A 22,795-nucleotide genomic window follows, 5' to 3' on the forward strand; every position below is an offset into this window, starting at 1 on the left:
GGGGCCTCCTATGCTGAGGAATTTGCATCTTTGTTTGATTTGGGAATAAAACTATGCATAAGAGAACACAAATAATTCACAAGCAGTTGAAAAAACCCAAAAGATGATCAGATTCCCCCCATGGGAGGAAAAGTCACCACTTCTCTTTTTGTTGCAGGTACCACAAGGGTAGCTTCTGGCACTACAGTTGAACCTGGGAGTTCAAACACAGGTGAGCCAACCAACTGGAGAGAATCCTCCACAGGAAAATCTCTACTAGTAAATTATCTTTCATGGTGCTGTTATCAAGAAAACTTTTCTTAAAATGCTTAACTTTCCTGAATGCTTAACTTTTCTCAGAGTGCTAAATCCTCTTCATCTTACTTTTTTTTTTTTTACTTTTCTTCTCTCTTAGAAACTAGTACACCCTCTGGAGGCAGTGGGACCACAGAAACTGGAATAAATACATGTGAGCACACAAGCTTCATAACCTCTCCACTTTTCACTTACAATAACAATAATAGCTAACTCTTTTGAACACTAACTATGTGCCAGGAACTATTCTACAACTTATTATTATTTCTTTTCCTTCACACCAAACTGTGAGGTAACTACTACTGTGTTCACAGATAAGGAAACCTATGGCAGAGAGATATTAACTAACGTGTGCAAGGTCACACAGCAAATAAACAGCAGATTTCAACTAGGGCCGTCTGGCTTCAAGGTCCATCCACTTAGCTATGCTCCTCTGCTACTATTACCACACTATTTCACTAGATTTCTTTGTCACATGTCTAAACTTTTCTTGCACATTAAAATTTCAGTAACATCAATACTTTACCCAGATGAAAATTCAATGGGCAATCAACCCTTTACTGTTTATTCTTCTAGGGGGATCTAGTAGCCAAGTCACTGGCATTCAAACAGGTAAGTAAAGGAAACTACCTTTGTTTCACTGACATTGATCCCAGAGAAAGGAATATTATCATTGAGACTCCCACAACCACCCGACATTGCACCTTCCCCCCACCAAAGTTTTATTGGGATGAAATATTACATTAGAAAAAAATATAAAAAACTCTGGAAAATCTATCCCTGAAAACAACATTTTAACGCAATAAAGAATTCTGTAGTTTCCCCATCCTATTCTAGAATATGCTCTTCTTATTGTAGGAATAAAATTGACATAATGATACCATTCAACTTTTTTAAAAACATCTTTATTGGAGTATAATTGCTTTACAATGTTGTGTTAATTTCTGCTGTATAACAAAGTGAATCAGCTATATGTATACATATATCCCTATATCCCCTCCCTCTTGTGTCTCCCTCCCACCCTCCTTATCCCACCACTCTAGGTGGTCACAAAGCACTGAGCTGGTCTCCCTGTGCTATGCGGCTGCTTCCCACTAGCTATCTATTTTACATTTGGTAGTGTATATATGTCCATGCCACTCTCTCACTTCACCCCAGCTTACCCTTCCCCATCCCTGTGTCCTCAAGTCCATTCTCTGCATCTGCGTCTTTATTCCTGTCCTGCCCCTAGGTTCTTCAGAACCTTTATATATATATATATATATATATATATATATATATATATATATATATATATATATATATATATATATATATATTCCATATATATGTGTTAGCATATGGTAATTGTTTTTCTCTTTCTGACTTACTTCACTCTGTATGACAGACTCTAGGTCCATCCACTTCATTACAAATAACTCAGTTTCACTTCTTTTTTATGGTTGAGTAATATTCCATTGTATATCTGTGCCACATCTTCTTTATCCATCATCTGTCGATGGACACTTAGGTTGCTTCCATGTCCCGGCTATTGTAAACAGAGCTGCAATGAACATTGTGGTACATGACACTTTTTGACCTATGGTTTTCTCAGGGTATATGGCCAGTAGTGGGATTGCTGGGTCGTATGGTAGTTCTATTTGTAGTTTTTTAAGGAACCTCCATACTGTTCTCCATAGTGGCTGTATCAATTTACATTCCCACCAACAGTGCAAGAGGGTTCCCTTTTCTCCACAACCTCTCCAGCACTTATTGTTTGTAGATTTCTTGATGATGGCCATTCTGACCGGTGTGAGGTGATACCTCATTGTAGTTTTGATTTGCATTTCTCTAATGATTAGTGATTTTGAGCATCCTTTCATGCGTTTGTTGGCAATCTGTAAATCTTCTTTAGAGAAATGTCTATTTAGTTATTCTGCCCAACTTTAGACTGGGTTGTTTGTGTTTTTGATATTGAGCTGCATGAGCTGCTTGTATATATTAGAGATTAATCCTTTGTCAGTTGCTTCATTTGCAAATATTTTCTCCCATTCTGAGGGTTGTCTTTTGGTCTTGTTTATGGTTTCCTTTGCTGTGTAAAAGCTTTGAAGTTTCATTAGGTCCCACTTGTTTATTTTTGTTTTTATTTCCATTTCTCTAGGAGGTGGGTCAAAAAGGATCTTGCTGTGATTTATGTCATAGAGTGTTCTGCCTATGCTTTCCTCTAAGAGTTTGATAGTTTCCAGCCTTACATTTAGATCTTTAATCCATTTTGAGTTTATTTTTGTTTATGGTGTTAGGGAGTATTCTAATTTCATTCTTTTACATGTAGCTGTCCAGTTTTCCCAGCACCACTTATTGAAGACACTGTCTTTTCTGAATTGTGTGTCCTTGCCTCCTTTATCAAAGATAAGGTGACCATATGTGCGTGGGTTTATCTCTGGGCTTTCTATCCTGTTCCTTTGATCTATATGTCTGGTTTTGTGCCAGTACCATACTGTCTTGATTACTGTAGCTTTGTAGTATATTCTGAAGTCAGGGAGTCTGATTCCTCCACCTCCTTTTTACTTTCTCAAGATTGCTTTGGTTCTTCAGGGTATTTTGTGTTTCCGTACAAACCGTGCAATTTTTTGTCCTAGTTCTGTGAAAAATGTCATTGGTAGTTTGATAGGGATTGCATTGAATCTGTAGATTGCTTTGGGCAGAATGGTCTTTTTCACAATGTTGAGTCTTCCAATCCAAGAACATGGTATATGTCTCCATCTGTTTGTATGATCTTTAATTTCTTTCACCAGTGTCTTATAGTTCTCTGCATACAGGTCTTTTGTCTCCTTAGGTAGGCTTATTTCTAGGTATTTTATTCTTTATGTTGCAATGGTAAAGGGCAGTGTTTCCTTAATTTCTCTTTCAGATTTTTCATGATTAATGTATAGGAATGCAAGAGATTTCTGTGCATTAATTTTGTATCCTGCTACTTTACCAAATTCATTGATTAGCTCTAGTAGTTTTCTGGTAGCATCTTTAGGATTCTCTATGTATAGTATCATGTCATCTGCAAACAGTGACAGCTTTACTTCTTCTTTTCCAATTTGGATTCCTTTTACTTCTTTTACTTCTCTGATTGCTGTTGCTAAAACTTCCAAAACTATGTTGAATAATAGTGGTGAGAGTGGGCAACCTTGTCTTGTTCCTGATCTTAGTGGAAATGGTTTCAGTTTTTTACCATTGAGAACGATGTTGACTGTGGATTTGTCATATATGGCCTGTATTATGTTGAGGTAAGTTCCCTCTATGCCTGCTTTCTGGAAAGTTTTTATCATAAATGGGTGTTGAATTTTGTCCAAAGCTTTTTCTGCATATACTGAGAAGATTATATGGTTTTTGTCCTTCAGTGTGTTAATATGGTGTATCACATTGATTGATTTGCATATATTGGAGAATCCTTGCATTCCTGGGAAAAACCCCATTTGATCATGGTGTATGATCCTTTTAATGTGCTGTTGGATTCTCTTTGCTAGTATTTTGTTGAGGAATTTTGCATCTATGTTCATCAGTAATGTTGGCCTGTAATTTTCTTTCTTTGTGACATCTTTGTCTGATTTTATTATCAGGGTGATGGTGGCCTCGTAGAATGAATTTGTGAGTGTTCCTCCCTCTGCTATATTTTGGAAGAGTTTGATAAGCATAGGTGTTAGCTCTTTTCTAAATGTTTGATAGAATTCCCCTGTGAAGCCATCTGGTCATGGCCTTTTGTTTGTTGGAAGATTCTTAATCACAGTTTAAATTTCAGTGCTTGTGATTGTTCTGTTTATATTTTCTATTTCTTCCTGGTTCAGTCTTGGAAGGTTGTGCTTTTCTAAGAATTTGCCCATTTCTTCCAGGTTGTCCATTTTATTGGCATATAGTTGCTTGTAGTAATCTCTCAAATACCATTCAATTTTGTTTTCAGGTACTACTGGAGTGGATCGTGGTAGTACCATCTCACCTTGGATTTCCAACACAGGTGAATCAATGAGGAAACATGTGCTATAATTTCTTTCTTGGGGCAAATTCTGGAGCAATAGCACATGATACCTTTTTATGACTTTCTATTAGCCTTCATTACTCTCTACCTTTTCACTCTTAGAAGCTACAACTTCCAGAGAAGGAAGCATAACCAAAGAAAAGGAGGAAGCTTGTATTTATGAAAATTATATCATTTCTTCTGGGATAAACCTTATACTGTAATTCTTAAGAGGGAAGTCCAGAAAGGATTCCCTTTGGACATTCAAGCTATTACCTTGGTGTGAGATGGAGGCAATATATGTCCATATAGTTATAAGTAGGGAAGCAGAGATGATGGAAGTAACTCTGGAAGTTTAGGTCTATTAAATTTTGGATTTCGGATGTTATGAATTTATTCACTTTATACAATTAAATGCATTTAGACAAATATTGTTTTTATTTCTTGTCATTAGGAGCCACCACTGGCACATCTGAGAGGCCAAGCCCTGGAAGTGAAACAGGTAAATATGGGAGAGGCCCAGCGACGTCTGATATTTAACCTTAAGAAGCAAATCATCAAGGCCGGGACACGAGCCAATGTTTTTATTGTGGCCCTGAATTTAAAAATGGAGAATGCAACTCATTTTGACAGGATAACCCCAAGAAGAGTCTTCTACTTTCATGTCCCAGAGAGTCTTGTTGGCCATGCTCTTCTCGGGATGGTAAATGCATCACTATTGGGATTCTCTGTTTCTCTCTTCTACTTCAGGTACCACTAGTGTAGTCTCTGGCACAACAGTTGCATCTGGAAACTCTAACACAGGTAAAGCAATAACCTAATGGGGAGTATAAAGAACTTCAGTAATGAGATAGCCTCCTCCCTTCAACTCCTTCACCCAAAAACACACATTCCCTACCATACCCAGTGGATACCACCCAACTTTTCTGAGTACACGAGTCTTCCAAATTTAGTATTCTTCTCCTTTCTTCCTTTCACTTAGGGGCCACAACTTCTTTGGGAAGTGGTGAAACCACCCAGGGTAGAATTAAAATAGGTGAGCAATAGCAGTCAAATAATTATTTTTCTCTTCATCTTAAAGTAAATCACGTTGGCTATAATAAAATTAGGGGGAATTCTATTCTACCTGAATCTCTCTTTGGGTACAAATTGTTAGGATGTTAACTGCCCTATATTTTACCCCGTGTGAATTGCCTTTTTTGTATATTTGTAATAAAATGGCATAATAGAAGCCACACTTAAGGCAAGAAGGTTCCTTATATAATTTGTGCTAAACCAAATCCTACTTCAAAACCCTAGTAAAAGGGAATCATAAACTGATTCTCTCCTCTTGTGATTTCAGTTACCACGAGGGTGACTATTGGCACAACTATCACACCTGGGAATATACGGGAGGAAGGAAAAAATTTATAACTGATAGAAGATATAGTGAGGTCAAATGTTGACAGTTTGAGTTTAAAATGCTCTGAGGTGTCCAGTTAGTATGCTCAGCAGGAGTGATAAGTGCAACCAGAACACAGAAGAGAGGCTTGCATTGGAGATAGAGATTTGTCAAGTCATTCACTTACAAATGATATTTGAAACTGTGGATGCTGGTGGGTTTCCTTATGATGGTCATATAGAGTGAGAAGAGAAGACAAATAAACGGAAACATGATTCCTTGGGCTATATAGGTGGGCAAAGGCAAAGGAGCCTGAAAAAGGGAGGAGTTGGGGCTCAACAATTGCCAGTATGGTTAAGTCAAATCCATAAGGCAAAGTTTTGGTGTGCTGGAGACTAGATTGCTTCTAATTTTGGGGTTCAGAATGTCAAATCAAACAGGATCAACCAGAATTTGCAGGGGACATGTGTGTTTTTAATATTTTGTTTTTCGGAGAGCCTAGCCTTACAATTATAAAACTTTGAAATTAAAAGGGAGAACTGTCTTGAAATAATTAATTAAAATTTCAAGATTCTTGATCCTTTCCATTTTTTAACCTTCAGGAGTCACTAGCATAATTTCAGGGAGCCAATCTACTAGAAGTAAAACGGGTGAAGTTGGGGAAGTTAAAAAGTTGAAGATGGGAGAGGGACCCAACTCCATGATACTAGTTCCAGAAAAGAAGGATCCCAGAAGACTGGAGTTTACCACAAGAAATGAAACAGATCAATAAAAAAGAATGTTTATTTCACCTTTTGGAACAAGGAATCCTAGAGAAGGAATGCATTCTTTTACAGAAACACATGATTTGTCCTAAACCATGATCTCCATCTAATAAGAAAGACATCCCTGCACATTTCCTCCTCTTTATATTCTCTCCCATCCCAGGTACCACTGGGAAAGGCTCTGGGACATCCTCACCTGGAGGTTTCAAAACACGTAAGTCAAATAGTAAAAGGAATTCTCCTTTAAGTGGCTGTAGGGAGAAGATCATACACTGCTATATCATTTTCATATTTTCAACCTCTCAAGCTTCTCAATTTTTCCTCCTTTGCTCTTACAGAAGCAACAACTTTCTTTTTTTTAAAAACATCTTTATTGGAGTATAATTGCTTTACAATGGTGTGTTCGTTTCTGCTTTATAACAAAGTGAATCAGTTATACATATACATATGTTCCCATATCTCTTCCCTCTTGCATCTCCCTCCCTCCCACCCTCCCTATCCCACCCTTCTAGGTGGTCACAAAGCACAGAGCTGATCTCCCTGTGCTATGCGGTTGCTTCCCACTAGCTATTTATTTTACATTTGGTAGCGTATATATGTCCATGCCACTCTCTCACTTTGTCACATCTTATCCTTCCCCCTCCCCATATCCTGAAGTCCATTCTCTAGTAGGTCTGTGTCTTTATTCCCGTCTTGCCACTAGGTTCTTCATGTCTTTTTTTTTTTTTTTCCTTAGATTCCATATATACGTGTTAGCATACTGTATTTGTTTTTCTCTTTCTGACTTACTTCACTCTGTATGACAGACTCTTAACTCCATCCACCTCACTACAAATAACTTCATTTCGTTTCTTTTTATGGCTGAGTAATATTCCATTGTATATATGTGCCACATCTTCTTTATCCATTCATCTGATGATGGACACTTAGGTTGCTTCCATGTCCTGGCTATTGTAAATAGCGCTGCAATGAACATTTTGGTACATGACTCTTTTTGAATTATGGTTTTCTCAGGGTATATGCCCAGTAGTGGGATTGCTGGGTCGTATGGTAGTTCTATTTTTAGTTTTTTAAGGAACCTCCATACTGTTCTCCATAGTGTCTGTATCAATTTACATTGCCACCAACAGTGCAAGAGTGTTCTCTTTTCTCCACACCCTCTCCAGCATTTATTGTTTGTAGATTTTTTGATGATGGCCATTCTGACCGGTGTGAGATGATATCTCATTGTAGTTTTGATTTGCATTTCTCTAATGATTAATGATGTTGAGCATTCTTTCATGTGTTTGCTTTAGGTGCAAGGTTAGGTTGTTTATTCGAGATGTTGCCTGTTTCTTGAGGTAGGCTTGTATTGCTATAAACTTGCCTCTTAGAACTGCTTTTGCTGTAACCCATAGGTTTTGGGTCGTCGTGTCTCCATTGTCATTTGTTTCTACGTATCTTTTTATTTCCCCTTTGATTTCTTCAGTGATCACTTCGTTATTAAGTAGTGTATTGTGTAGCCTCCATGTGTTTGTATTTTTTACAGATCTTTTCCTGTAATTGATATCTAGTCTCATAGCGTTGTGGTCAGAAAAGATACTTGATATGATTTCAATTTTCTTAAATTTACCAATGCTTGATTTGTGACGCAAGATATGATCTATCCTGGAGAATGTTCCATGGGCACTTGAGAAAAATGTGTATTCTGTTGTTTTTGGGTGGAATGTCCTATAAATATCAATTAAGTCCATCTTGTTTAATGTATCATTTAAAGCTTGTGTTTCCTTCTTTATTTTCATTTTGGATGATCTGTCCATTGGTGAAAGTGGGGTGTTAAAGTCCCCTACTATGATTGTGTTACTGTCTATTTCCCCTTTTATGGCTGTTAGTATTTGCCTTATGTATTGAGGTGCTCCTATGTTGGGTGCATAAATATTTACAATTGCTATACCTTCCTCTTGGATCGATCCTTTGATCATTATATAGTGTCCTTCTTTGTCTCTTGTAATAGTCTTTATTTTAAAGTCTATTTTGTCTGATATGAGAATTGCTACTCCAGCTTTCTTTTGATTTCCATTTGCATGGAGTATCTTTTTCCATCCCCTCACTTTCAATTTGTATGTGTCCCTAGGTCTGAAGTGGGTCTCTTGTAGATAGCATATATACGGGTTGTGGTTTTTTATCCATTCAGTCAGTCTGTGTCGTTTGGTGGGAGCATTTAATCCATTTACATTTAAGGTAATTATCAATATGTATGTTCTTATTCCCATTTTCTTAAATGTTTTGGGTTTGTTATTGTAGGTGTTTTCCTTCTCTTGTGTTTCTTGCCTAGAGAAGTTCCTTTAGCATTTGTTGTAAAGCTGGTTTGGTGGTGCTGAACTCTTTCAGCTTTTGCTTGTCTTTCAAGGTTTTAATTTCTCCAACCAATCTGAATGAGATCCTTGTTGGGTAGAGTAATCTTGGTTGCAGGTTTTTCTCCTTCATCACTTTAAATATGTCCTGCCACTCCCTTCTGGCTTGCAGAGTTTCTGCTGAAAGATCAGATGTTAACCTTATGGGGATTCCCTTGTGTGTTATTTGTTGTTTTTCCCTTGTTGCTTTTAATATGTTTTCTTTATATTTAATTTTGGATAGTTTGATTAATATGTGTCTTGGCGTGTTTCTCCTTGGATTTATCCTGTATGGGACTCTCTGTGCTTCCAGGACCTGATTAACTATTTCCTTTCCCATATTAGGGAAGTTTTCAACTATAATCTCTTCAAATATTTTCTCAGTCCCTTTCTTTTTCTCTTCTTCTTCTGGGACCCCTATAATTCGAATGTTGGTGCATTTAATGTTGTCCCAGAGGTCTCTGAGACTGTCCTCAGTTCTTTTCATTCTTTTTTCTTTATTCTGCTCTGCAGTAGTTATTTCCACTATTTTATCTTCCAGGTCACTTATCTGTTCTTCTGCCTCAGTTTTTCTGCTATTGATCCCATCTAGAGTATTTTTAATTTCCTTTATTGTGTTTTTCATCGTTGCTTGGTTCCTCTTTAGTTCTTCTATGTCCTTGTTAAATGTTTCTTGCATTTTGTCTATTCTATTTCCAAGATTTTGGATCATCCTTACTATCATTATTCTGAATTCTTTTTCAGGTAGACTACCTATTTCCTCTTCATTTGTTAAGTCTGGTGTGTTTTGACCCTGCTCCTTCATCTGCTGTGTGTTTTTCTGTCGTCTCATTTTGCTTATCTTACTGTGTTTGGGGTCTCCTTTTCACAGGCTGCAGGTTTGTAGTTCCCGTTGTTTTTGGTATCTGTCCCCAGTGGCTAAGGTTGGTTCAGTGGGTTGTGTAGGCTTCCTGGTGGAGGGAACTAGTGCCTGAGCTCTGGTGGATGAGGCTGGATCTTGTCTTTCTGGTGGGCATGTCCACGTCTGGTGGTGTATTTTGGGGTGTCTGTGGCCTTATTATGATTTTAGGCAGCCTCTCTGCTAATGGATGGGGCTGTGTTCCTGTCTTGCTAGTTGTTAGGCATAGGGTGTCCAGCACTGTAGCTTGCTGGTCGTTGAGTGAAGCTGGGTCTTGATGTTGAGATGGAGATCTCTGAGAGATTTTTGCCATTTGGTATTACGTGGAGCTGGGAGGTCTCTTGTGGACCAGTGTCCTGAAGTTGGCTCTCCCACCTCAGAGGCACGGCCCTGATGCCTGGCTGGAGCACCGAGAGCCTTTCGTCCACACGGCTCAGAGTAAAAGGGAGAAAAAATAGAAAGAAAGAAAGAAAGAGGCTATAATATAGTGAAGTAAAATAAAGCTATTGTAAAGCAAAGCTATACAGACAAAATCTCCCCCAGAAGCATATACATATACACTCACAAAAAAAAGGAAAAGGGGAAAAATTAATATATCCTGCTCCCAAAGTCCACGTCCTGAATTTGGGATGATTCGTTGTCTATTCAGGTATTCAACAGATGCAGGCACATCAAGTTGTTTGTGGAGTTTTAATCCGCTGCTTCTGAGGCTGCTGGGAGAGATTTCCCCTTCTCTTCCCTGTTCGCACAGCTCCTGGGGTTCAGCTTTGGATTTGGACCCGCCTCTGCGTGTAGGTCGCCTGAGGGCGTCTATTCCCCACCCAGACAGGACGGGGTTAAAGGAGCAGCTGCTTCGGGGGCTCTGGCTCACTCAGGCCGGGGGGAGGGAGCGGTACGGAGGAGGCGGGGCTAGCCTGCGGCGTCAGAGGCCGGCGTGACGTTGCACCAGCCTGAGGCGCGCAGTGCGTTCTCCCGGGGAAATTGTCCCCGGATCACGGGACCCTGGCAGTGGCGGGCGGCACAGGCTACCATGAGGGGTGGTGTGGAGAGTGACCTGTGCTCACACACAGGCTTTTTGGAGGCGGCAGCAGCAGCCCCAGTGTCTCACGCCCATCTCTGGGGTCCGCGATGATCGCTGCGGCTCGCGCCCTTCTCTGGAGCTCGTTTAGGCGGCGCTCTGAATCCCCTCTCCTCGCGCACCAGGAAACAAAGAGGGAAGAAAAAGTCTCTTGCCTCTTCGGCAGCTGCAGACTTTCTCCCGGTCTCCCTCCCAGCCAGCTGCGGTGCGCTAACCCCTTCAGGCTGTGTTCACGCCGCCAGCCCCAGTCCTCTCCCTGCGATCCGTCCGAAGCCGAGCCTCAGCTCCCAGCCCCGCCCGCCCCTGCGGGTGAGCCGACAAGCCTCTCGGGCTGCTGAGTGCTGCTCGGCGCCGAGCCTCTGTGCGGGAATCTCTCCGTTTTTCCCTCTGTGCCCCTGTTGCTGTGGGGTCCGCGCTGATAGCTGCGGCTCGCGCCCGTCTCTGAAGTTTGTTTAGGTGGCGCTCTGAATCCCCTCTCCTCGCGCACCAGGAAACAAAGAGGGAAGAAAAAGTCTCTTGCCTCTTCGGCAGCTGCAGACTTTTTCTCCGGACTCCCTCCCGGCTAGCAGTGGCGCACTAGCCCCTTCAGGCTGTGTTCACACCGCCAACCCCAGTCCTCTCCCTGCGATCCGACCGAAGCCCGAGCCTCAGCTCCCAGCCCCGCCCGCCCCGGCGGGGGAGCAGACAAGCCTCTCGGGCTGGTGAGTGCTGGTCGGCACCGCTCCTCCATGCGGGAACCTCTCCGCTTTGCCCTCCGCACCCCTGTGGCTGCGCTCTCCTCCGTGGCTCCGAAGCTTCCCCCCTCTGCCACCCGCAGTCTCTGCCTGCGAAGGGGCTTCCTAGTGCGTGGAAATCTTTCCTCCTTCACAGCTCCCTCCCACTGGTGCAGGTGCCGTCCCTATTCTTTTGTCTCTGTTATTTCTTTTTTCTTTTGCCCTACCCAAGTACGGGGGGAGTTTCTTGCCTTTTTGGAGGTCAGACGTTTTCTGCCAGCGTTCAGTGGGTGTTCTGTAGGAGCAGTTCCACGTGTAGATGTATTTCTACTGTATCTGTGGGAAGGAAGGTGATCTCCGCGTCTTACTCTTCCGCCATCTTCTCTCCTCCCCCCTCTTTTTTCTTTTGCCCTACCCAGGTACGTGGGGAGTTTCTTGCCTTTTGGGAGGTCTGACATTTTCTGCCAGCGTTCGGTGGGTGTTCTATAGGAGCAGTTCCACCTGTAGATGTATTTCTGATGTATCTGTGGGGAGGAAGGTGATCTCCGCGTCTTACTCTTCCGCCATCTTCTCCTCTCTCCCGACAAATATATTTTTTAACACTTTTATTGGAGTATAATTGCTTTACAATGGTGTGTTAGTTTCTGCTTTATAACAAAGTGAATCAGCTATACCGAAGCAACAACTTTTAAAGAACATGTTGGAAACACTGAAGCAGGAATTTCATCAGGTGAGTTTTGGCAGATTTTGGATTCTCAATGATTTTTCCATTTGAATTTACTACATACAGGTTGTGAATGAAAATTTGCATGACTTAAAACTGGTTTCTTTTAATTTAATAGCAGATCATAAGGCCAGCCTAGATTAGCTCCCTGGTTTTTCCTAGAGAACATACTACAGATGTAATTTAATTCTCTAGACACATTCTTTATTTGAAATTTCACTGCTTTTGTTTTGCCAGGCAATAACCCGGAATCAGTAGGAGTCACCAGTAGCCAAGAAGGTGAGTGGAGATCACTATAATAGACACAAGTAAATTTGTTAATTAAGGCTTTGATTGAGATGCCTAACACTTGATCACAAGTTCAGACAATTTTTTTCTGTTTTTTTTTTTTTTTTTTTTGATGCTGGAAAACCAGGGAGTTAAGTCACTAGAAGTAAATCATGTAAATATAGGACAGACATTCTCTCATTTAATATCAGATTCTAGGTGATTCTAGATCTAGAGAAATAAGATCTATGGAGCAAGTATGACTTTTCCTCTTATAGTTTATTTGAACAAGCAGTTATGAGAAAGTGCACAGAAAAATATGCTAGGCTTAACATTTTGTGCAAGAAAAAATTTTAAACAGTTTTCTACTGCTTCAGAGAAACAGGAACACTTGTCAATACCACGCTCTTCTTAGGGTGAGAAAGGCTTTGTGAGGCTCATCCTTCACTCTCACTACAGGTACCACTGGGATAGCCTCTGGCACAACAGGTATTCCTGGAAGTTCCAACACAGGCAAGTAAATATTTAATATGTGGCTCTAAGTAGCTAAGCCTAGAAAAATAAGAGCCTTTCTCTGGAATTTACTGACTGTTGTAGCATCTACACAGCAGTCCTGACTTTAGTCTTCTTTGCCTTTCTTAGGAACTAGCACTGGAGTTGGAACACAAAAAAGTAAGTGTCAGTGGTTCAAATCTGTTGCGTTCTCAGTTAATGACTCTTATGCCTTTGCTTCAACCTAGGGGAATGTTGAAGGTAAAGATAAAGGGCCAGGAAATAGGGCAGAATCTCATAGAGAATGTCCTCTTCCAGCCATCTAAAGTTGTCTTCTTGCTCTGAATTTCTGGGCTCCAACCAGAGCCCCCAGGTAAGTGTGTAGAAGTACACAAGGGCACACTACTAAAGGGAGGAGTAGAGGCTGAAATCCAGCCAGCATTTCTTCAACAAGTTATAAATCCATGAGGTTTCATCTGCCCAAAGGGCTTTTTTTTCTGTCGTTGTTTTTTGTTAGTTTGTTTTTACTTCATAAAGTTGCTCTATGGGCTAGCTGCAGCATTGGCCTAGACTTTCATCTGATTTACTTTCTCTTCCTGCTTTTGATCTTTGAGGCTACCTATAGAAGGTATGTCTGATGTGAATTGTCCTTCATTTGACTTTGCAGGCACTGCTGTGATATCAAGCAAAATTACTGGTGTCTCAGAAAGTTCCAGCCAAGGTAATGGAAATGACTGACTCAGTGAAGTTAACATGTTCAGTATTCTTCTTCCCTTTAACACCCAGTTGTTTCAGAAAATGGCTATTTATCTCTATGAATATTAAAGTTGAACTGTAAAAGAAAAGTTGTACCAAATGGAGTTAAATGGGCAAAAAAACTTTAAGATTATTAAATAGGAGTCAAGAACATTGCAATAGGGTTGAGATTTTGAACTCAACTGTGCTGAAATAAAAGGTGGGAGAGTGTTTAAGTGCTGGGGTGAACTAGTGGAAAAGTACTAGAGGACGTTAGGGGAGAGGTTGGTTTCTGTGATTTGACCATCTGTGTTTGCTAATTGGTGCTTATAGAATGAAGTTAGGCTCCTACCTTCCCACAGTGACAGGGAGATAGGGGCACTATTTTTCTTTTCTTTCTTTATTGAAGTATAGCTGATTTACAATATTATATTAGTTTCAGGTGTACAGCATAGTGCTTCAATATTTTCATAGATTATACTCCATTTAAAATTATTACAAAATAATGACTATATTCCCTGAAAGTATAATATATACTTGTTGCTTATCTATTTTATATACAGTAGTTTGTATCTCTTAATCCCTACCCCTATCTTGCCCTTTCCTTCTTCCCTCTCCCCACTACTATCCACTAGTTTGTTCTCTATATCTGTGAATCTGTTTCTATTTTGCTATATACATTTGTTTGTTTTATTTTTTAGGTTCCACATGTAAGTGATAACATACAGTTTCTGTCTTTGTATGACTTATTTCACCAAGCATAATACTCTCTAGGTCCATCCACATTGTTGCAAATGGCAGAATTTCATTCTTTTTTATGGCAGAGTAATATTTCATTATATACACACACACATATATACATACTACATCTTCTTTATCCATTCATCTGTTGATGGACACTTGGGTTGCTTCCCTATGTTGGCTATTGTAAATAGTACTGCTTTGTACATTAGGGTGCATGTATCTTTTTGAATTTAAGTTTTTATTTTTGTTTGAATATATATCCAGGAGCGGAATTGTGGGGCCATATGGTAGTTCTAATAGATTAAAGACCTAAATGTAAGACCTAAAACCATAAAATTCCTTTAATAGAACATAGGCAGAACACTCTTTGACATAAATTGTAGCAATATTTTTTTGGATCTGTCTCCTAAAGAAAAAGAAATAAAAACAAAAATAGGCAAATGATTTCCTCCAGAAGCATTCCCGGTTACGAATTACCTCCCTCCTATCCCCTCAGGCTGTCTCCTTGCAGCCAACATCAGTCCTCCTCCCAGGTTTGCTCTCCAGTCCCCACGTTCCAGCTCTCAGTCCCCATGTGCACTGGCAGACACACGTCCCAGATTGGGGCATGCAGGGCTATGGCGCGGATTGTCTGTGTAGGTGTCACTCTGTCCTGTCTGCCACACACCCTCCTTCAACAGCCTCAGATGCTTCCCTTCTGTCCCAACTGATTTCCCTGTCAGTGAGGGGTCTTCCCCAGATGTGGGAGTCTTTCCTGTACTTCAGCTCCTCCCCAGGGGCACAGATCCCGTCCTGTTTCCTCTCCTCTTCTTTTTCCCTTCTTTCTTTCATCCTAACCTGTTATGCGGGATCTTTGCTGCCCTTTCCGGTGTCCAAGGTCTTCTGCTAGTGTCCAGCTGGTGTTCTGTGAGAATTGTTCCATCTGTAGATGTACTATTGATGCATTTGTGGAGAGAGATGAACTCTACGTCCTCCTATTCCCCGCACCATCTTGGTCAGAATGGCCATCATCAAAAAATCTACAAACAATAAATGCTGGGGAGGGTGTGGAGAAAAGGGCACCCTCATGCATTGTTGGTGGGAATGTAAATTGATACAGCCACTATGGAGAACAGTATGGAGGTTGCTTAAAAAGCTAAAAATAGAACTACCATATGACCCAGCAATCCCACTACTGGGCATATACCCAGAGAAAACCATAATTCAAAAAGACTCATGCACCCCAATGTTCACTGCAGCACTATTTACAATAGCCAGGACATGGGAACAACCTAAGTGTCCATCGACAGATGAATAGATAAAGATGTGGTACATATATACAATGGAATATTGCTCGGCCATAAAAAGGAACAAAATTGGGTCATTTGTAGAGATATGGATGGACCATGAAAGAGTCAGAAAGAGAAAAACATATATCGTATATTAACGCGTATATGTGGAATCTGAAAAAATCGGTATAGACGATCTTATTTACAAAGCAGAAATAGAGACACAGTTGTAGAGAACAAAAGTATGGATACCAGGGGGGAAAGGGGGGGTTATGGGATGAACTGGGAGATTGGGATTGACATATATACACTATTGATACTATGTATAAAATAGATAACTAATGAGAACCTACTGTATAGCATAGGGAACTGTACTCAATGCTCTGTGGTGACCTAAATGAGAAGGAAATCCAAAAAAGAGGGGATATATATATATATATATATATATATATATATATATATATATATACACACATACATATAGCTGATTCACTTTGCTGTACAGTGTAAACTAACACAATATTGTGAAGCAACTACACACCAATAAAAAGAAATAAGCAAATGAGACCTAATTAAATTTAAAAGCTTTTGCACAGCAAAGGAAACCATCAACAAAACAAAAGACAACCTCCTGAATGAGACAATATTTACAAATGATATGACTGACAAGGGGTTAATATCCAAAATATATAAACAACTCATACAACTCTCCCCAAAAAACTAATATGTGAGAACCAGGAAACCAGGATATAGGAAGCAAAATAGTTAAGTGTGAAAAAAGTTTTTGTCATTAAGAGAAGGGGGCCCTTAAGTGATAAGGCTACCAGGGTCATAGGAAAATACTCAATTCTTCTTTGAGCAAGGAGTTGCTATGTTAGGGCCTGTTCTGTTTCAATGGCAGGAGCATGAACTAGCATTAGTAGGTGTACTAGTACACTCCAGGTACTTTGAGACTCTTATTCTTTGTGAAGATGTCTTCAGACACACTCTTCTGAGACCAAAAAAAGTTCACTGCTCTTTCCCTATTCATTTTAGGTACCTCCAAGGAAGCATCTGAAACAACCACTGCTCCTGTAATTTCTACCACAGGTAGGTCAAATAATAATAAATGAAACTTGCTTGGTGGCATCTCAGAAGACAGGGCAGCTTACCTGAAGTTAAACTCTAGCTTTTTTAGTCCCTCTACTCACCACGTTTGTGCCTCTCTTAGCAGTCACTGCTTCCACAGGAGTCAAGGAAACCTCTGGAACTGGAATGCAAACAGATGAATGCTAGCAATACAGACTCTTCAATGATCAGTGTGCCTGTGATTATATATGAGGAGTTGAGTTTGGAGGAGAGGAGTGGTGGGAAAGAAACAGGAAAGAAAGACCAGGAAGATTATCCTACATTTCCTTTTGGAATATGGCTTTGAAGTTCAACTAGAGATTTTTTTTTCCTCCAGGATTTTTTGGGTTAGGCTTTTATCAGAACCCCTCACTGGAAGACTTAGTTATGACCTTGAAATCTCTGAGAATGGGATTATGAAATGTGCTATTCCTGAAATTTTAAATATTTCCTTCTGCAGGCTCCACCTCAGTGTCAAATGGAATCACAACAAGCCCCAAAGTGTCCTACCCAGGTAAAATGAAATGACCCAAATGCACTGGATGAATTGTCTCTTCCACATGAAGCTTTCCTTAATCGTGAATGTGTGTGATCATTTGTGCACGCATACACACAGAAACTTGATATGTGTACATGCTATCTAATAAATAAAATGACAGCATTATCCTTTTACAGAAACCACTGTAGTAGCAACAGGAGATCAAGAAAATGAAAATAAAACAGGCGAGTATGGGAAAAGTACTAATTTCTTTGTTACTTATTCAACTAACACTTCTTTAATACCTTATATGTGCTAGACTCTGTAGCAGCCCTTGCCATTTTATTACTTTGTGTGTGGGGGGGGAGAGAGATTATTTTTTTAATATAAATTAATTTTTTTATTTGTTTTTATTTTTGTCTGTCTTGGGTCTTCATTGCTGCGTGCAGGCTTTCTCTAGTTGCGGCGAGCAGGGCCTACTCTGTGTTGCAGTGCATGGGCGTCTCATTGCGGTGGCTTCTCTTGTTGCAGAGCATGGGCTCTAGGTGCGTGGGCTTCAGTAGTTGCAGCATGCAGGCTCAGTAGTTGTGGCTTGCGGGCTTAGTTGCTCTGCAGCATGTGGGATCTTCCCAGACCAGGGCTCAAACCCCTGTCCCCTTCATTGGCAGGCGGGTTCTTAACCACTGCACCACCAGGGAAGCCTGGAAGAGATTATTATGGGCACAGATACTATCGTTATAGTGTATTTAATGCTACTCAAACACGTGCACAACAATTATGGTCCTGGGAGTGCACTGAGACTGTTAATTTCTGTGTATTAGTTGGTAGGGTTGAGTGAAGACATTAGGGAAGAGATCATTGATTTCAATATTGGCTAGGCTGAGTAGGGAATTTCTGCCAAATGGCACTTAAAAAGACAGAGACTTGAGACAGCATGAGTGACTTCAGGAATCAACCAGGTATTGGTAATATTCGTATGAGGTTCAGGGAAGAAATGAGATTAGAAAGGTAAGCAAAGGAATGTTTAAGAAGGACCTTATTTCCAAACTTAAATGAGACTTTATCCTTATAATAAATGGGGTCTCCTTAAAGATTTTGTTAAGAGAATGATATGATCAGATAGGTTTTAGAAAAATTGCTCTGAAAGCAATGTGGAGAGTATGAGATTGTATCTTATTCCTCCCGTTACAAATTTTTTCAATGAACTGGGAATTCTGGGTAGGGAAAATTTTCTGCTATATTTATGCCTAAACACAATTTCTCTCTGCTGTTGCTGGTTTCTGGTAATCTGTTAAGCATTTATAATTGGGAATTAGTCTAGTGTCCCTTAGTAAAGAGAAATATTTTATGCCCCAAACTTGCACATCTTTAATTAATTTATTTTCTGTTTTTATGTACCTATTAGTTGTTGGGGTCCTTTTACTCAAACATAAAGAAACTTCAAGTTCTTCTCAAATATTCTGTTACTCCTAGTTCAGCCTTCTGCTTGGTAGAGAGAATAAAAATATTAATCTGAATTTTAGCAGTTTGGAAATAGAATTTGATATTTGAGTGGATTGTTAGGTTGACCGAACTTTGTGATAAGTGAAACCTCAATAAAAAAAAAAGTAAGCAGTTTAAAGCATTTTGTGGGAGTGGAGACAGAACAAGATTAAAATATTGTAAGACAAAAAGAGGATAAAAATTCTTAAAGGATTAAAACCAGGCAACTAATAACACATATCTTTTCTATATCTGAGTTATCCTTTTCCTTGTTTGATTATATATTTTATTGTCCTATTTATCAGAACTGTCTTCCGAGAAATTTTGAAGAGAAGTTTACCTTGATTCTCATTCCTCCTTTTGATTCTCATATTTTCCTCCCATTAAAATTTGAAATCTAAAGGAAACACTTTCTAATGGCGGAATATCAAATGCCATGAGGAGTAGAAAGGGAAGATTGATGGGAATATGTCTGTTTGTAAGACTAGCAATGTGGCCATGTATTTTCAGTGATTAGAAAACTATATTTATTCCAAACCTATTCCAGTAACTTTAGAGATTAATGTGAGGTGTCTGTTTTTACACAGGATGTCCAGTATCACTTCCACCGCCTCCAGGTAAGCTTACCTCCACTTGAAAATCAATCATCCTACATTAATGGTTTTTCTTGTAAATCAAATTTCAGAGGTCATGCCAATGAAACTCACTAGCTATGGAAGTGTGATAGAATAGGAAAACTTGAAGTGTATGAATTTAGCTTTTATTCACCAAATAAATAGTGAATGATAGTTTGTTTTGTCACACACAATAATAAAGCCAAATAAATAATAAAGCCAATAATAATAAATAAATAATAAAGCCAAATAAATAATAAAGCCAATAATAATAAATAAATAATAAAGCCAAATAAATAATAAAGCCAAACCAAACAAATGCATCTTGTCACTTAGTCAAAATAGAGTTTACTAAATAAATTGTTTCATGTAACTATATGATACCGTGATCAAAATATTGCTGCTCGATAGTATTTTTTAAGCTAAATAATTCCAGCTTTTTTTGAGTACTGAATTTTAGCAAGAAAAATTAGGTGTAACCAGAGTTCAATACTTTTAGAGGACTTTGAGTTCCTCTAAAATTATCAAGCCAATGTGATATGCTTTGTACAAAGTGGCAAAAGTTACCAAAAAAATCATTCTCTGATCTTAGGATAGAGTGGGAGTAGGGAGATTTTCAAAGAAACATAAGCAATTTTCATATAAGGCTGAAAATAAATTTCACAGTGAAATATGTGACCTATGTATTATATAGCAAGCACATGTTATGTGTCACACATGTTACATATATTGTATACTTTGGAAGGATTCTCGGGTATTTCATTAGAGAATTGGAATTTAGGAACAATAAGTAGTCTAATTCAGGGTATGTAAATGAAAGAAGTGAGACAAGGTCGAGATGGTAGATTGGAGACATGTTATGGCAACCTCAGAAGGCAGAACGCCAAAATAAGGTATTTAGTTTACAAGACTGTAAGGGGTATCAGAAGTTCTTGATCGAAGCAATGATGAAATGAAAAGTAGGCTTTAGGAAAACTATTCTACCTATGACACAGACAATTGACTGGATTAGAAAGAAGACTGAGTCAGACTTCCCCAAAAAAACCAGATTCTGCTAGGTCAAAGATACTAAGGTCCTGCTTAAGGATACAGGGAGGGGGAAGGGTAAGCTGGGACAAGGTGAGAGAGTGGCATGGACATATATACACTATCAAACGTAAAATAGAGAGCTAGTGGGAAGCAGTCGTATAGCACAGGGAGATCAGCTCGGTGCTTTGTGACCACCTAGGGTGGTGGGATAGGGAGGGTGGGAGGGAGGGAGATGCAAGAGGGAAGAGACATGGGGACATATGTATATGTATAACTGATTCACTTTGTTATAAAGCAGAAACTAACACACCATTGTAAAGCAATTATACTCCAATAAAGATGTTAAAAAAAAAAAGATACTAAGATCCTGGAGTAGTATTGTAACAAGTAAAATCAGGAAAGGAAGGGATTAAAGTGAGGATAAGGATACAAGATTTTGCAATTGGTTCAATGCCAAATGATGGAAAGGAAATAATCAAGATGACTTCTAAGTTTTAAGCTTAAGTATTTGAAAGCATAGTTCAGTCCTTAACAGGAGGTGGCCAGCTTAGATGAAAAACTGGTTTTAGGGGAAAAATGATTCAATCTATTTTGTGCACATTTTGTGCACGTGTCTGAGGTTCTTTTAAATCTGCCGAGGTGCTGTTTATTAGGCCAAGGGAGATCTGGGTCCGTAGCTCACAAGAGATGTTTATACAGGAACTAGAAGTTTGAGAGTCATCCACTTGATGTTACAGTGGATACTGTAAAGATGGAGGAAGGTACCAGTGAGAAGAATAGAGACAAAATGAGAGGGAGGAGGAAGAGCTGCTAACAGGAATTTCAGAGTGTTCAATCTGAAGGAAGAACGTTTTCAAGAAGGTGAGAGGTAAAAAAATGTCAACTATTGTAGGGAACTTGAAAAGCTGAGAAAGAGCACTTGGGACTGGTAATTATGAGGTCTTGGTGACTTTTAGGATTGTGGAGACAGAAGTCAGAAAGTGAAACAATAAGTAAAACAGTAGCCATAAGATTTGTTGACCACTGACAGGAGAGGTCAAGAATTATCCTTTCTGAGGATTGTAAAAATAGGAAATATATGTATGCTTGCTAAAGACAGTTTGCTCAAAGTAGGGGGAGGTGATTTATCCACCTTAAAGCACCTTACAATCCTTCATAATTCTGTATCTCTGAAATACTAGTGCCAATTCAGTATTGGTCAACCTGGTGGTTATCTACAAATAATTGACTGTTATATTTTGCCGAATTTAATTAGCATTTGTCATTTCATGTTAACAGTTTGTCATGGTCCACTGGGAGAAAAGAAGTCTGTAAGTACACAGTTTGTCTCTACTTTAATCCAAATTTGCTGTCATTCCTGTATTCAAATAGAAGTCTAAACTTGGTTTGTTTTTGTAGCCTGGAGACATATGGACTGCCAATTGCCACAGATGCACCTGTACCAATGCAAAGACCGTAGACTGTAAACCCAAGGAGTGTCCTTCTCCACCCACATGCAAAACTGAAGAGAGGCTTGTAAAGTTCAAAGCTAATGATACCTGCTGTGAAATCGGGTACTGTGGTATGTACTCATAATACATTATTTGAATTGAATTGAATAGTTGTTTACTTATTCACACATTCAAGAGATATTTATTGAGCTACTAATATGAGTCAAATGCTTGATGGGTGTGATAAATAAAGCAGAATCAATACTTGCCCTCTTAAAACTTACTATCTTTGGAGCAGGGGAAACCCAGTTATGACTGTAATCAGTAGGTTAAAAGGAGATCATGGTGTTATGAGAAGAAACATTATAATGTTTCCTTATTGGTTGGTAAATATGATCTCATATACAATGTCTGTTTTGTAAATAAAAAAATTATAGTATTTATCTTAGGGTAAAATATGTACTTATTTTTCAGAACCAAGAACATGTTTATTTAACAATACCGACTATGAGGTAAGGTCATTTCTACTTTAAAACACTTTTATTAATATAATTATGAATAAATGCAGGCTCTTTCAGCTAATATGAAAAACTCATAGATTATGGTGGAGTGGAATTTGTTTATTTTTTTCCCATATTCATTACAAAAGAAAGGTCAAATGCAATATCCACCATAACTTGCTTCCAAGGGGGCAATATACTTGATCATTAACCTAGCAATGGAGCTTCTGAACAAAATTTCCCATGGGTCTCATGAAATGGAGAAGACATACAATGTTCAAATCAATGAACAGAGTGAAACTGTAATTATAATTAAAAAGATTAGATGGCCAAACTGTCAGAGATCAAATAAGAAAACCCCAAAGACTAGAGCTCTACTATAGGGATATAGCAACACAGTATATTCAGGGCTGGATTTGACAACTGATTTGACATATTGGAAA

At 39.2% G+C, this 22,795-nt stretch overlaps 1 protein-coding gene across 1 annotated transcript in view; it reads left to right on the forward strand.

Moving 5' to 3' along the window:
- MUC19 (mucin 19, oligomeric) overlaps nt 1-22,795 on the forward strand; it is a 114,713-nt gene that overhangs the window by 88,370 nt on the left and 3,548 nt on the right. The window contains 16 exon segments of the mRNA XM_036867435.1: nt 4,731-4,778; nt 5,027-5,080; nt 5,259-5,312; nt 5,619-5,678; nt 6,260-6,307; nt 6,585-6,635; nt 12,444-12,485; nt 13,633-13,686; nt 16,748-16,801; nt 16,926-16,973; nt 17,277-17,333; nt 17,495-17,542; nt 19,367-19,396; nt 21,701-21,732; nt 21,821-21,983; nt 22,327-22,364. Coding sequence (XP_036723330.1) covers nt 4,731-4,778; nt 5,027-5,080; nt 5,259-5,312; nt 5,619-5,678; nt 6,260-6,307; nt 6,585-6,635; nt 12,444-12,485; nt 13,633-13,686; nt 16,748-16,801; nt 16,926-16,973; nt 17,277-17,333; nt 17,495-17,542; nt 19,367-19,396; nt 21,701-21,732; nt 21,821-21,983; nt 22,327-22,364 — 881 coding nt within the window.

This window comes from Balaenoptera musculus, chromosome 10 (genome assembly GCF_009873245.2).
Source record: "Balaenoptera musculus isolate JJ_BM4_2016_0621 chromosome 10, mBalMus1.pri.v3, whole genome shotgun sequence".
Classification (NCBI taxonomy): domain Eukaryota; kingdom Metazoa; phylum Chordata; class Mammalia; order Artiodactyla; family Balaenopteridae; genus Balaenoptera; species Balaenoptera musculus.